The sequence below is a fragment of the Nothoprocta perdicaria genome, unplaced genomic scaffold (assembly GCF_003342845.1).
Source record: "Nothoprocta perdicaria isolate Ctin4 unplaced genomic scaffold, notPer1 scaffold_375, whole genome shotgun sequence".
NCBI lineage: Eukaryota > Metazoa > Chordata > Aves > Tinamiformes > Tinamidae > Nothoprocta > Nothoprocta perdicaria.
In genome coordinates, this window is record NW_020455616.1 from 434,020 (window position 1) to 448,621 (window position 14,602).

A 14,602-nucleotide genomic window follows, 5' to 3' on the forward strand; every position below is an offset into this window, starting at 1 on the left:
GGGCAGGGCCGCGGGGCCCGGCGGCCGCGCGCGGCGCCCTCCCCCTCACGCGCCTCCCTCTCCGCAGTGCAAAATGGCTCCGTGCACCAGAAGGACGCGCTCAACGACGACGACTTCGAGCCCTACGTGAGCCCGCAGGCCCGGCCGGTGAGTGAGGGCGCGGGGCCCGGCCCCTGGGGCGGGAGGGCTCCCCGCGCTCCGTGACCGAGCCTCGTGGAGCCGCCCTCGCTGCTCCGGGTTTCGCCATCGCCGCCCTGCTCCCTCGGCCCGGTGCCGCGGGACCGGCCGTGCCCGGACCCCGAGACCCGCCGTGCCCGGACCCCGGGGCTTTGCTGGCGCCGGGGCCTTCGGAGGCCGCGGCCGGGGCCGTTATCCTCCCCCAGAATCGTGCGGCGCGGCCGCGGYTCCCTCCCCGCCSAGCCTGTGGAACCGGGGCCTKTARGGACTGCTTGTAGCTTTTCATGGGAATTTCTGCTGGAGCTTACGCTCATCTCCCTGCAAATCCCATTTCCACCTGCTTTTCCGTCTAACTTTRCACGTGTTTGTAAGTTAGCTCTATTGATAACTGGTTTTCTTCTCTTTTCTCCCTTCCTGCGAGCAGTAGCAGAGTGCCACATAGCAGATGGAGGCCGGCTGATTAGATATTATAAGTAAGCAGGGGAGATAAACATCTGTAGTGAGGCGGGGACCAGAGCACTTAGTTCATTCTGTTGCCTTTTTGTTCTCCCAGCTGTGAGTAGTAAAAATAATTTGTTTTTTTTTCTCCACTTTCTAATATTCTTTTCTGTTGTATCTGGGTTTTTTGGAACACGCMAACAGGCTTCTGTCTCAGTTTTTAATTTTCAGCAAGTATATTCCTACTTTGCGCTAAAAATATGAGGGTAGRTGTTCCTCGGGGCCTTGGCAGCTCTTGCCATGTGTAGAATTCAGCCTCTCCATTAAGAACACTTGCCACACTTCTCCCTAAAATGCTACAAGTCTACATTTAAATTGCATTGAATGAGCGAGAGTAATTTGGGTTTTGGGTCTTGAATAAAACTGGTTACTCTCCTTGCTCTACTCCTTTTACTCCTTTGATTTTTTTTTTTTTTTTCTGTCCTACAAATGAACATAACCGATTTCTAGGTCTCTTTCTGCACGTGGAAAAACATCATGCAGAGTGTAGTTTTATTTAAATCTAAACGTGTCTGCACGCTTTAGGCATGTTAGAAGCAAGGTGCTGTTTTAACAGAGACCCAGGGCTTGGGTGCGAGGTGACAGTGGTGCTGCTGGACTGCCCATACAGAGCTTCAACCATCGYGCCCCTTTCCTGTCGGTGCAGGAGAGATTGACAGGCAAAGCTGCAAAAAATGCATTAAATGCAGCCGCAGAGGAGCAGGGATGTCCTTGAAATTGCTCCTTGAGGTTCCACACAGCCAGGAGGTAACTAAGTCACAGGCTTTCGCAGCTCTTGATTCAAGGGCTACTCTTTCAGGTGCGATTCACTAATTTGTTGGCTTAGTAAATTAGGCTACCATGTGTTTTAAAGCTCAGGTGCACAGCAAGTGGCCGAGAACAAAAAGAATAGGGAAGAACTTCAGCAATGATAACCAGGCCCAAGCACCAGCTCCCGCCTGAGGTGACGTTTGAGTGAATTTGAGGAAATAACCRTGCAAAAAGTCTTAGTCATGGGCGAGGACGAGAAGCTGGTGAAGTTTTATTTGCATTATAGATACATAAGTAGTGTTTATTTGCTAACCGGTAAACAGACCTGTGCACAGTGCGTTAAAGCCACTTGTCAGGAGACTTTATTCAGGTGCCTTTAAAGCAGATATTACCCTTCAGAGATAYGTTGGCTTAATGTTCTTTTCCAAGTGCCTTTATTTGCATTACACATCACCTGTTAGCAAGGGTCGCTGCTTGCGCTGCCTGCTTCTGGACAGATTGAGCCCCAGAGACTGGGCTCTTGGCTTGGGAGTTTCTGGATTATTAAAATATTACCCTGATAAGTCTTAAGGTTGTTTAAGTTCTTTTTTTCTGTTGTTCCTATCCAGGAGAACAGAAAGGTTAGAGTGTGCTGAGCTTCTGTCTGTCGACATTACAAAGTACCACAAAAGGCTTCTTGCTGTTGAACACAGCAGAATAGAGCTGAACGTTGCACGGAGCCTTTCCTGTTAGCTCTTGTGGATGTGGGGCTAAGTATAACCTGTTGTTTGCACTTAACGTGGTGGGGAGACCGAGCTGCTCTTTCCCTCGGCTGCCAGAGCTTCCCGCCTGGGTGCTGGGGTCACCCAGTGGCACCTTCCTGGGTGCTAATGGGGCTTTAACAGCGCCCGGAGGCAGCGCTGCTCCCAGTGCCAGATGACAGCAGGTTTTTCATGCAAGGAAATCCTACTGATGCCTGAGAGTTGCCTAATTGTCACATTAGGCCTTTGTTTTCGTGACCCACAGGCTACTTGGGTGTGAAAGGGAGACCGAAAGGCAGAGCGAACTTTTCCTCTCCGGTTCCCAGGGCTGCTTCCACGCGCTGCGCTGCGCTCGCTGCCGCGCGCCTCCTATTGAAGCGCTATTGATTATTCTCCCTTTTCCCCCACTTCTTTTTTAGCGTGTGCCTGCAGCTCGTACTTTCAGGGTGGGCTYTGCATCCACGCCATCCCTTGCCAGGTTCTTGGACTGCTTTGAGTGCTGAAACATTAAACTATGTGGCTAGAACCACCTGCATGGCTAATCGGTTTACAGAAGTGCCTCGAGGCACGCGTGGTTTGGGGCCGTTTGCTGCCATTGAGCCTTTTCTTTGCATATTATCCCACTTCCCTCTGCCTCTTTCCCCCACAGCCTCTGTCAGACCAACAGCAACGTGAGACTTCACRCGAGTGTTGCCCAGGCCAGGGGAACCCTCCTCTGTGTTAGATACTGCAAGTAATTGTTTTTTTAATGCTAGATACTGATTCTGTAGCCTGAGCAGCTCAGCGGCTGGCCCCGTTGCAGGCACAAGGAGCCTGGTGCTTCCTCTCCTTCCCAGGACGCCTTCGTGTTCAATCTCGCTGGCGCTGAAGGTGGTTTTTAGGGCGCTCCCAACCCGGCCTCGAAACGCCTCCTCTGTTATCTGCGTGGCCYCACGGTCGTGCGGGGTGGGGCCCCACGGCGCCTTTCATTCCCGGTGCCCGGAAGGCCGTCGGGAAGCCTGTCCTGACTGCTGGGCGCCTGTTCTTGTTTCCGCAGAACAATGCCTACACCGCCATGTCCGACTCCTACCTGCCCAGCTACTACAGCCCCTCCATCGGCTTCTCCTACTCGCTGGGCGAGGCGGCCTGGTCCACGGGGGGCGACCCCCCCATGCCCTACGTGACGTCCTACGGGCAGCTGAGCAACGGGGAGCCRCACTTCCTGGCGGACGCCGTGTTCGGGCAGCCCGGCGCGCTGGGCAGCACGCCCTTCCTGGGGCAGCACGGCTTCAACTTCTTCCCCAGCGGCATCGACTTCTCGGCGTGGGGCAGCAGCAGCTCCCAGGGCCAGTCGACGCCGAGCTCGGGCTACAGCAGCAGCTACGCGTACGCGCCCAGCTCGCTGGGCGGCGCCGTGCTCGACGGGCAGTCGGCCTTCGCGAGCGAGGGCCTCAACAAGGCGCCCGGCATGAACGCCGTGGAGCAGGGCATGGCGGCCCTCAAGCTGGGCGGCGCCGACGTGCCCGCCGGCGTCCCCAAGGTGGTCGGCTCGGCCGTGGGCGGCAGCTCCCTGGCCGGGAGCATCGTGGCGCCCGGCGGGCTGCCCCCGGCCACCATCGCGCCGCCCAAGCCCGCCTCCTGGGCCGACATCGCCAGCAAGCCGGCCAAGCAGCAGCCCAAGCTGAAGGCCAAGAAYGGCATCGCGGGCTCCGGCCTCCCGCCACCTCCCATAAAGCATAACATGGATATCGGAACGTGGGACAACAAAGGGCCGGTGGCGAAGGGCCCTTCCCAGGCCTTGGTTCAGAACCTGGGGCCGCAGCCGGCGCAGGGGTCCCCGCAGCCGGTGGGGCAGCCGGTCACCGCCAGCCCRCCGGTGGCGCAGCCCCCAGCCGCGCAACAGGCGCTGGCACCGTCGGCCGCACAGCCGGCCCCGCCGCCTGTGCCCCAACAGGCGGCACAGCCCGCCCGCTGGGTCGCCCCTCGCAACCGTGGKGGCACCTTCGGCCAGAACGGAGCAGACAGCGGCGCGGTGGGACAGTCCCCAGCCGGTTCTGGCGCTGCTCCGTCGGAACCGCACCCCGTCCTGGAGAAGCTGAGATCCATCAACAACTACAACCCCAAGGATTTTGACTGGAACCCCAAACACGGCCGGGTTTTCATCATTAAGAGTTACTCAGAGGACGATATCCACCGTTCCATTAAATACAACATCTGGTGCAGTACAGAGCACGGCAACAAGAGACTGGACGCTGCCTATCGCTCCATGAACGGCAAGGGCCCCGTTTACTTGCTCTTCAGTGTCAACGGTAGCGGCCACTTCTGCGGAGTAGCAGAAATGAAATCTGCCGTGGACTATAACACGTGTGCGGGGGTGTGGTCCCAGGACAAGTGGAAGGGACGTTTTGATGTCAGGTGGATTTTTGTGAAGGACGTTCCCAACAGCCAGCTGCGGCACATCCGCTTGGAGAACAACGAGAATAAACCAGTGACCAACTCCAGGGACACTCAGGAGGTGCCTCTGGAGAAGGCTAAGCARGTGTTGAAAATCATTGCCACCTACAAGCACACCACCTCCATCTTCGATGACTTCTCGCACTACGAGAAACGCCAAGAGGAGGAGGAAAACGTCAAAAAGGTAAAACGTGCGTCCCGTGGCTCCGCGCTCGTTCCCGGCAGCACTCCGCGCGGAGGCTCGCGCCGCCCGGCTGCCCCTCAGCCRCTGGCAACCTCCAGCTTCCCCGCGTGCTGCTCTCACCGGGCTGCTGGAGATTCCTGGTGACCCCCTGCCAGTTTTTGGGTAGCGGCGCGATGCCGGAGTGAGGTGGAGCTGGCTCTTGGAGAGGCTGCCTGATCCGCCTGCTCAAACCCTTCCGCAGGGGCCGCTCCTGTACCCTGGGCAGCCTCTCCTGCTGTTAATTACCCTTGTTAATCACCCTCTGCGGGTTGCTGCCCTCCAAGAGCTGCTGGCGGGCGGTTGTAACTGCAGGGCTGCTGTTTTCCAAGCCTTTCGGGGGACAAACTGAAATGGTGGCCCGGCTCTGGAGCTGCTGGGAGGTTCAGTGCCCCGCGGGCCATGGGTGGCTTTTGGGCAAAGCTGGGTGCTCGCCTCACCTGYGGCTCTCCTTCCCGGCCATGGGGACCTTGCTTGTGTTTGCTCAAAACAGTAATTACAAATTAGCCCTAGCAGGGTTTACTGGTGGCTTGCCAGGTTTTCCGAGGATCCCGTTAGTCTCAGCAACAGGGAATTTTCCACCCAGTGGCTGAAACACTGAATGAGGAGCTGCAGCCTGGTCCCCAGGCCCCTCAACTCGGCTTTTAACCTTTTGATGCGTACGTTGGTGCTGCCTGTGTTAGTATCAGCACTGGTATTGCCAAGACAGTCCTGTTTTGCAGCTGATAACCGAATATTTGCAAGGCTTGGAGATGATCTGCAAGAGACACGTGGAGATTAGTGGTTTCCTTAGTTTTATCTGGCTTGATTTTTGTGGGAACCAGAATGTTGGTGTGAATTCACGTCTGAAAAGGTTTGCCCTTGCCACTCWGCCTGTATTGAAGTGGTAATTGGGCTGTAATAGAGATTTCAGATGCAATTAGGAATCGTGATGAATTTTAGGGCCTCTTAGTAAGCACAACTTTGTGCTCTGCATCCACCTTGTTGGGAGCAGGGGGATTTGCAGGGTGAGAAAAGTTCCCTGAAGGCAAATAGAGAGCGGACAGGGGAAGAGCAGCACCCRGTGCTAACGTGGGTAAATGTAAATGCAGGGTAGGGATAAATGGGCAGAAGGAAGGGCAGACAAGGGGGAAAGGCCRGAGGAAGAGGTGCCAGATGGACGGACCACCCCTGCTTTGCATCTACAAGTGTCCCTAACATCTCAGGAATGGTAGGATGTGAAAAACATGACTTAATTCTTAATTCTCTTTGTCTCCGCCACCAGTCTTTGGGCAAGGGCGATATGTCCATGCTCTGCATTCTTGTTTCTTGAAGCTTCRATGTCTCGAGGTTTGGCTTGATGGGAACTTCTGGAGAGCTGCAGTCTGGCTCCAAAATGGTCTGAACCTCTGTCTGATGGGCAGCTTCATTCCTGCTGGCACCCGAGCAGATGAAGTCTGGGCACTCTTGAATATTCCTGTATTCATTTCTCCTAGATTCATTTCTTTAGAGCTCTTTAAAACAATTCCAAGAAGTGATAGGAAACATGCTTGGCCCTGGTCCTTGTGCTGTTCCCGTTGGCCTGTGGAGGGCAGTTAAAAGATGCCCGTTGCAGCATCGCCGTCGGGCCCAAAGGGATCACCTGCTGGGGACGTGGGGCCTGTCCCCACCTTCCTCCCCGGGAAGGTGACGCTGTTAAACCCAGGCTGTAATAGCGCGTCTCCTTGGGAATGTTGCGCTGACCACAGCGCGGAGGCCTCGGCAGCGTCTCCGCGCATCCCGGCTCTGCGTGTGCAAGGTAGATCTTGTGCTGCTTTTAGCTCCCTCTTACTTCCCCGTGCGTTCCTGCTTGTCCCTGCCGCTCCTCGGGCTTTCCTGCGGCTCCAGGAGTTAATGAAGGGATTCGGCGGTGGCGCGGGGTGGCAGGGAGGCCTCGTCCGCGCCCGGCGCCGCAGCGGCCGCCGAGCCCCGGCCGCTCGCCTCGTCGTGGAGCAGCGCGTGTCGGGGTCCGCGCGCTGGAGCAGCTTGGAAACCAAGGCTGCTTCCGTCTGCACCCTTGGAGCCTCCCTTGTTAACAGCACGATTCTGAGGTGGCTGCAAAGGTTAGATTTTTACCTTAAATTCCCTTAGCTAAAACTTTTCTTTTGCTTCTAATCTTGAAATTAAAACACTGTTGTATTTCCTTCCATTCGTCTGTACAGATTGCTCCACTTTTTCAGCTCTACTGCTTATTACTTGTTGCTRTAAAACAATTTTGTCTCCTGTAAGACAATTTTGGAGGATTTCTCGCCATCGTTTGTGAGTCCTTAAGAAATCCTCAAGTTCTAACCGTGCGTTCCCGCGGCAGCCCTTGGCGCTGTGCGGGGGGAGCCACCCGCTCCGGCTGGTTCCGTGTCCCGCTCGGTTTGCGGCGCCTTGTGGCTCTGTGCTCCTGGACGGGATGCCCGAAGGCCGGGTTGGGTTCATCCCTTGCGCTCAGCTTCTCTTTCCCTTTATCCACTTCCTCGTTTCCAGGCTCCGGAGCAGGTGGTGGCTCTGCAGATGGGAACGCTGCTGTGCCCTGGATCGGCCTCATTGCCTTTTCCTGGCTCGTGTGCAGGTTTCCCGCATCCCTGCGGAGCCAGGGCCGATCCGTGCGCAGGTTCCAGCGGCGTCTTGGATACGCGAGGCTGTTTCTGGCACTATCCCAGGAGCGCCAGGCGTTGCACCCTGTGTGCGCGTGCAGGGCTCAGACCTGAGGGCCTTTACGGTGCTGCAGGGTGGGACCAAACACGTTATTGCCCCCTGCATTCCCCCCGCCGCTCTTCATGGCCCTCGCATCCAAGGACTCTCAATTCCTGCCTCCTTGTTGTGTCTCCGCCGCGCGTTGGGCTCCACGGGGCGGGGAGGGAGGTTGTCACTGGTTCTTGCGGGAGTTGCTCCGTATCCCTGCTGCTCACCGAGGTGTCCGGGGTCGCTCCGGGCGCTTTGGGGGCCGTGCCTGCTCGGGCAGCCTGCCGCCGCCGCGTGGGCACCAACACGGCGGGCAGCTACTGCATGCGGGTGGCAAAGCCCGTGCGCTGCAGCGCCGCGAGCCCGGAGCGAAGCCGTGAGTCCCGTGGGACGCTCGGCGCCGGCCGGGAGCCCCCGCCAAAGCGCGGCATCGCGAGCACCGCGCGTGGAGCTGCCGAAGGGCCGGGGAAAGCCGTTCCCCCTGGCTTGGGAGCCCGCTTAAGCTAACGCTCTTTCTCTGCCCTCCGCCTGCAGGAGCGCCAAGGCCGCGGCAAGTGAAGGGCCTCCCTCGCACASAGACCGCGGCGCCCGGAGAGAGGGGGAGAACGAAGAGCCAAAAGGAGCCCCGGAGAATTAGGACTTTTTTTGGTTTTTTTTTTCCTTCATTTCATTGACTTCAAAAAGACTCTTACAAAACTTGCAGTTAAAAAAGGTATTGGAATTTCACAAGAGACATAGGACTTTAAAAAAAAAAAAAAAAAGAAAGAAAAAAATACAAAAACGACAAAAAAAATTCCTCCTAGGTAGAGTATAGGTAAAAACTGTCCCTTTTCTTTTGGCTTTGGTTGCGATTTCAGAGCATTTGCTTTGTTTTTTTTGTCTTTTTACTACTTTTTTGAATTTTAAAGTCCATAAGTGGCATAAGCCTTTTTTTCTCTCATTTTTAAGCCCTGCCGCCTCCCCATGCGACTTCTCCCCGTGTTTTGACATTTGCACTTGGAAAACCGAGTCATGGCCTCTGCCATCGAAAGCAGAGGAATTCCTTTTTTTTTTTCCCCCTCTTTTTTTTTTTAATTTTGTTTTCTCCCCTTTCTTGGCCTGAAAGAAGAGGAATCCTCCAAGGAACGGGGGGTTTTGGCCTGAGAAGAATTGAGCAGAAATTGCCCGGCAGGTTGTGTCTGAAGGCGGTTCATTTTCCTTTGACCCTTTTGTTACTCGGAGAAGTCCTAGGAGTCCTAGGGAATGTTCTGTTCTTGTGCGTTATACGGATTGCAAATTAAGTCTGGATTAATTTGATTTGAAAGTGGGAGAACAAACAGTGGTTTAAAAAAAAAAAAGTTTTGTTTACAGGAAAATGAATTCTGGACAAAAATACTGTAAGGTGTGTGGTGAATCTGTTGCCCCGTCCCTGTTAAGCCCGCGAGGAATGGGCGCTGCCTTCCCCTTGGCCGTTCAGCGCTTCTCCGTAACAAAGGTGAGGTCCTGTCGAGCATCCCTGGCACTCGGCGGCACTGTCTCCTCTTCCTCGGGATGATGCAGCGGCCCCGGCAGCAGGCGGCCTCGTCCCGGGACACTGGATTCCCTGTCCACTCCGCCGGCACCTTGGGGCCCGCCCTTGGCTCCTGGGGGACTCGGCGGGGAGCCCTGGGCGCCTGGAGCACCTTTGGGAGCAGCATCCCTTTGGAGGGGGCATGAGGAAGAGGAAGGCCCGAGTTGCCCCAACRTACAGCCTTGCCAACGGCTGGTTTTTGATAGCAAGAGACCAAGAGAGTGCGGAAACGATCCGGGGCCGGAGGGGGCTGCAGGGGCCCCTGGGGCCTGGGAGGGGATGGGTTAAGCGCTGGCCCGAGGCGCCCMCAGGGCTGCACATGGAAGGAGGAGCTCCCGGCCCTTCCCTACTCAAGGAAAAGGTGGGAAAGGAGCCCCAGGAACCYGAAAGGTGAGGAGTCCCTACCCCTGTGTCCCTGCCAGCCCTGCCCCGGGGGCTGTGGGGCTGCCCAGGGCCCCTCTGTGCTCGGCAGCATCCACATCCGCACGGATGCGGGAGGGCTSTTCCGGAGCCGCTTCCTGGCCCTTCCCGGCTTCCCCAGGGCTGTGAGGGATGCACCGCTTTGTGGGCCCATCCCAGCACATTCCCAGGAACGGGGGCCTCGCTGCCAATGGCAGAGACCCCAAGAAGGGCGAATCTTGAGCTCCGAGCTGTGGCTTGGCAGCTGGAGGCCTCCAGGAAGAGTGGGATGTGGGGGAACCTCCCGGTGCTTTACGGCATGTTGGAAGGCGCCAGCGCAGCAGCCAAGCGCATCCCCTCCTCAGTCAAGGGCTCGGAGAAAGGGAGGGGAGAAGGGAAAGGCTCCCCGGGCAGCTCCCGGCCCCGCTTGCTCCCAAGGGACTCCGTGAGTTTGATGCTTTGGGGAGGGGGCTGCAGGCAGGTGCCYCCCGCTCTTCCCTTGGTGGGGGTCAGGCAGGGCTGGGGGTCCCACCCCGTGTCCCTGGGCTGGGGGGCTGCTCCAGGGCCCCTCTGTCCCGGCGCTGTCCCTCATGTCCGGCACAGCTGGCTTCCCCTTTGGCATTCACCGCGTGCCTTCATTGTGCAGCACCGAGCCGAGGCGTGCGCTGAGCGCGGCACGCCGGGGCCAGTGGTGCCCTCGGCTTCCCGGTGCCCCCCGGGACACGCGGATCCTCCCTGTCCTCACATCATCCAGGTGCCGGCACCACACAGGCGGCACGCTGGGGCCGGGCCGTATCCCTGCATCCCTATGGATGAATTGGACACGACCAATCCCCTCAACGTGGTCCATTCAGGAGCCTGGTCCCATCCTCCTTCCCACTCCCAGCATTCCAGCATGGAGCTCCCCTCCTCTTCCCCCTGCGGACAACATCCGCAGGGCAGGAGGGCCCGTGGCACCGGGGCTGTTGTTTCCGAATGGAATAAGGAACAAATCTGCCCCTCCCGGCCCTTTCCTGGCTGTGCCCCCTGCCCGCCCTTCATCCTCCATGGAAAACCGGGGTGKGCAGTGATGGGAGCCTCTTCCTCCCAGTTTCAGCTCCCCAATGGATCAAAGTGTGGGGACTGCTTTGCAGTAGTGGGATGGGGATGGCTTTTGGAAAGCTGGGGGGGGGGGTAGGAAACAGGATGGGGGGTCCCCCCCTGCAGCAGCCTCCCCTGGTAGCCCCCCTCTCCCCCCAGCCGCTGTTTCCACAGGGAATGAAACCTGGTGACAGTCGAACGGGCAGAAAGTGCCTCAAATTCCTCCCGCTGGCTCAGAACTCCCCTCCTGCCCGGGACCTCGGGGCAGAGGCCCCACAAACTCGCTGCAGGGAATCCCGACCCTCTCCGGGTTTCAACCCCCCCCCCCCCGCTCCCCACCGGGGATTTCGCAGCCCCCCCCCGGCCCCATAGGGACTTGTGGGGCGGTGCAAAGGGGGAGGGGTCCGGCGCCCCCCCCCCCGGCGCTCTCCGCGGTGCTGCCGGGGGTCGGCCCGGGCTCTGCCCCCCCCCGCATCCCGGGGGTGCCCGTAGGAACGCGCCCCGCGCTCGCTCCCGTGCCGGCCTCGCAGGGATGCCCGGACACCCGCCCGGCCTCCCCAGCCTTTCCGCCGCGGCAACCCCGGCGGGACCCCCGCGCCCCCTCCCTCAAATCCCGCTCCGCGCCTCTTCCCATCCTCTCCTGGGCACACAATGGAGCTCCCCGCAGCCCCTTCCAGCGCCGGTACCTCCGTGTCTGCAGCTCTCCCCGCGCTGCTTCCCCACGAGGAGGAGGAGGAGGAGGAGGAGGAAGGCACCCCCAGGCAGGCAGAGCCCCCCAGGGAGCCCCACGGGCGGAGCGAGCGGCGCCTCCCGGGCCGGGCTGCTCCGCTCGGAGCGCGGGAGCGCGCGGGAGCGCGGGAATACACGGGAGCGCGCGGGAGCGCACGGGAGCGCGCGCCCCCCCCCGCGGCTCCCCCCCGCGGCGGCGCATCCCAGGGAAAGCGCGGCGCAGGGATGCGGGGAGGATCCCTTGGAGTCAGGGCGGGCCACGGGCGGAATATCCGCGGCGGGGGCGGCATCGGCCCCCCGGGCAGGGAGCGGTTCCGGAGGCTGGCACCGGCACCGGTGCGGCTGGGGCTAGACCCTGGGAGTTTGGGTGCAGCGCTGGGTTCCTCATGGCACACGGGCTCCCTTGGCGGGAAGGGCAGACAGGAAGGTCGGGCTGGAAGGCGCCGCATCCTGGGAAGGAGCCCAGGGAAGGTTGGATGCAGCCCGGGAAGGAAGCTGGGCAGCGACGGGCTCGTGTTAATGATTGACGGACGGACGGACGTCAATCCGGAGGGTGCCGGACTCTGGCCCCGTTCCGCTCCACAGGAGCAGCCTCAGCCCTGGCTGCTCTCTGCCAGCCCCCTTGGCTCCAGCGTGGATTCTCGGGCAGCTCGTAGGGGTTGTGCTCCTGGAGCACGCACCATTCCCAGCTGCTGGGGGGGGKCTTCCCCAGGCTTCCCCGGTCGCTACTTAAATGCAACTCACAACAACCCCCCTTCTCCCTGCTGTAAAGGGCAGAAAACGACCCCCCTTGCAGGGCCGTGGGCTCCTGTTCCTGGRCGACACGAGAGCCAGAGCCCGGAGGACCCGTCCACCCCCGCAATGGGGATGATGGGGACGCGGGCACTGGTTCCCTCCCAGCACCASTGATCTCTCCTCCCGGGGCAAAGGGGCAGCGGGAACGATGCTGGGGCGCACGGAGCTGCCGTGCGCTGCCGACGCTCTGCCGGGCCGGGCGCAGCCGCAGCGCGTGGCAGGTGCCGTGGGGGCGGCGGGACCCGCTCCGCTGTCCCCCCTGTCCCTGGGGGGCGTGGGTGTCCCCCCAATCCCCGGGGGCAGCAGGGCCGGGCGGGATGGGGATGCAGACRGGGCTGCGCATGAGGGCCATGCTTGCCATGGCAACCCAGGGGGGCCATGCTCGCCATGGCAACGCAGGGGGTTGCCAGGAGACACATCCTGCTGGATGGGGAGGCAGGGAGGCCCGGCAGCCTCCCCACATCCCGGCCTGGCTGCCCTGACACCTGGAAGGCAGAGCCTCTGCAGGACGGGCCGCCACCCCCGGACACGACGGGCAGGAACCCGGTGGGCTGAGGAGCGGCAGGGCTCGGAGACGGCCCCGGCTGGGCGCACGGGGCGGCTCTACGTGGAGCCCACTTGGTCTTTGCACCATTTCCCCCTTTCCGGCTCCCCGCGATAGGGCTGGACAGGGACACCCCTGCGCCAGCTTGAGGCGCTGATGAGGGAGTATTCCTCAGCTTTCCAAGACCTTGGACCCGGCSCGGAGCAGTGGTCCAAGGCTGCAGTCGGCAGCCCGTGGCTGTCCCCACAGAGGGGACAGCTCCGGGTCCTTCCCGAGCGGCCCTGACCCTGTGTGTTGCCCTCTGCAGCCACCCACGCTGTCAGCGGGAACCCCACGCTCCCGCCCTTCCCCGATGGGATGCAGGTGGCCATTTTCGGTGAGTGTTTTCCCGCTGCCCGGGAATGCGSCGCGAGTCCCAAGAGGGACAGAAAGGCCCCTGGTGCCAGTCCCTGCTCTCTGCTGTCTGGGAGGAGAGCGCAGGGTGACGAGGACCCTCTCCTTGTGCCCCGTGTGCCAGGCATGGGATGCTTCTGGGGAGCGGAGCGGCTCTTCTGGGAGCTCCCGGGARTCTTCTCCACTCAGGTGGGCTACGCAGGCGGCTTCACCCCCAACCCCACCTATGAGGAGGTCCGCTCAGGTAGCGTCCCCTTGTCCCCTCCCGGGCGGTGACGGGCACCCTTGGGTGCTCCGTGCGGCGCCACGGGYGCTCCGACTCCCCGATGGTGCTGGGCCCTGTGTGGATCCGCTGGGAACAGGCCGAGCCCTCACGGAGGCTCCTGCAGGATGTCCCCCAGGGCTGGCACTTGTGGCGCCCTTCAYGCCCCATCCCAGCCCCTGCATCCCGCCCCATCCCGCTCAGACTGATCCCCCCTGGCTTATCTGGAGAGCCACTTCCCGGAGGATTATCTGTGGGCCAGAAAAAMCATTCTTTGCTGCTGCCTCCGGCCGGGGGTTTAACCACATGCCGAGGGGATGTGGGGACACGGCGACCTCCGTGCCCGGTGCTGGCTCGACGCCGCGGGGCATGGGGAGGCTGCGGGGCCGCGGGCGCACGGCCGGCTCTGCCCGCAGGGCTCACGGGGCACGCGGAGGTGGTGAGGGTCGTGTTCGACCCGCRGCAGCTCCGCTACCAGGAGCTGCTCCGGCTCTTCTGGGAGAACCACGACCCCACGCAAGGTAGGAAGCCGAGGCCTGGGCATGCCGGGGGGGCTGGGGCTGCCCTTGGGGCCACCACAGACCCCCGTGCACCCAAGGGTGGCCAGAGCCTCCCGTGGGATCAGGCTTGGGATAACCTGTGGCGGGTGCTTCCCTGGCAGGCATGAGGCAGCAGGAGGACGTGGGCACCCAGTACCGCTCCGTCATCTTCTCCCTGGGCCCCGAGCAGCACGAGGCCGCTCTGCGGAGCCGGGASGCCTATCAGCAGGTAGGAGGCATGGGGACCCGCCGGGGACAGGGGACCCCCCGCCAGGGCTGTGTCCCAGGAAGGGGAGCRGGGGGGGGGACCTCATGGAGGTGCCGGGTGCAGCGCGGAGGRCCCCGGGCGGGCGCGGGGCTGCGGGTGCTCCTGCCCTGCCTGCCCCCAGGCGCTSAGCGCGCGGCGCCTGGGCACCATCACCACGGGCGTCGAGCCGGCCGGAGACTTCTTCTACGCCGAGGACTGGCACCAGCAGTACCTGCACAAGGTGCCCTCGGGCACCTGCGGCCTCAGGGGCACCGGCGTCCCCTGCCCCGCGCTCCCCTGAGGGCCACCCAGAGCCCTCGGCTCCTCCTTGCCTTGCTCCTCCTCGCTTCCAGGGGTGCAGGAGGGCTCCGGCGCCAGCCTGCGGGCATTGCCCCAGCTTGGGGACACCCCCACGGCCCTGAGGACGGCGGCGCTTGGYGGCTCCCCGTGGCTCTGCATTGCCCCAGCCCCATTAAAGCTGTGTCGCCCTCCCAGTCCTGCTGGTCCCGTGGGGGCCCGTGGGAATGGCTCCGTGCTCCGCCTCGCCGCGCTGGGA

General features: G+C 61.2%; 2 protein-coding genes across 2 annotated transcripts in view; both read left to right on the forward strand.

Annotated features, from left to right (window-relative positions):
* Nucleotides 1–67: 67 nt before the first annotated feature.
* On the forward strand, nucleotides 68–8,382 carry YTHDF2 (YTH N6-methyladenosine RNA binding protein 2). The gene is made up of 3 exons (XM_026044645.1): nucleotides 68–147; nucleotides 3,202–4,782; nucleotides 8,044–8,382. The coding sequence occupies exons 2-3, from the start codon at nucleotides 3,220–3,222 to the stop codon at nucleotides 8,065–8,067; spliced, it is 1,587 nt and encodes a 528-aa protein (XP_025900430.1). The 5' UTR covers nucleotides 68–147; nucleotides 3,202–3,219; the 3' UTR covers nucleotides 8,068–8,382.
* A 3,827-nt stretch (nucleotides 8,383–12,209) lies between these two features.
* The window catches only part of LOC112951888 (peptide methionine sulfoxide reductase MsrA-like), a 3,868-nt gene continuing 1,475 nt past the window's right edge, over nucleotides 12,210–14,602 (forward strand). Inside the window, exons 1-6 of the mRNA XM_026044661.1 lie at nucleotides 12,210–12,282; nucleotides 12,913–12,981; nucleotides 13,123–13,242; nucleotides 13,677–13,781; nucleotides 13,922–14,028; nucleotides 14,189–14,335. Of these exons, the coding sequence (XP_025900446.1) occupies nucleotides 12,210–12,282; nucleotides 12,913–12,981; nucleotides 13,123–13,242; nucleotides 13,677–13,781; nucleotides 13,922–14,028; nucleotides 14,189–14,335 (621 nt within the window). The remainder of the gene's footprint in view (nucleotides 12,283–12,912; nucleotides 12,982–13,122; nucleotides 13,243–13,676; nucleotides 13,782–13,921; nucleotides 14,029–14,188; nucleotides 14,336–14,602) is intronic.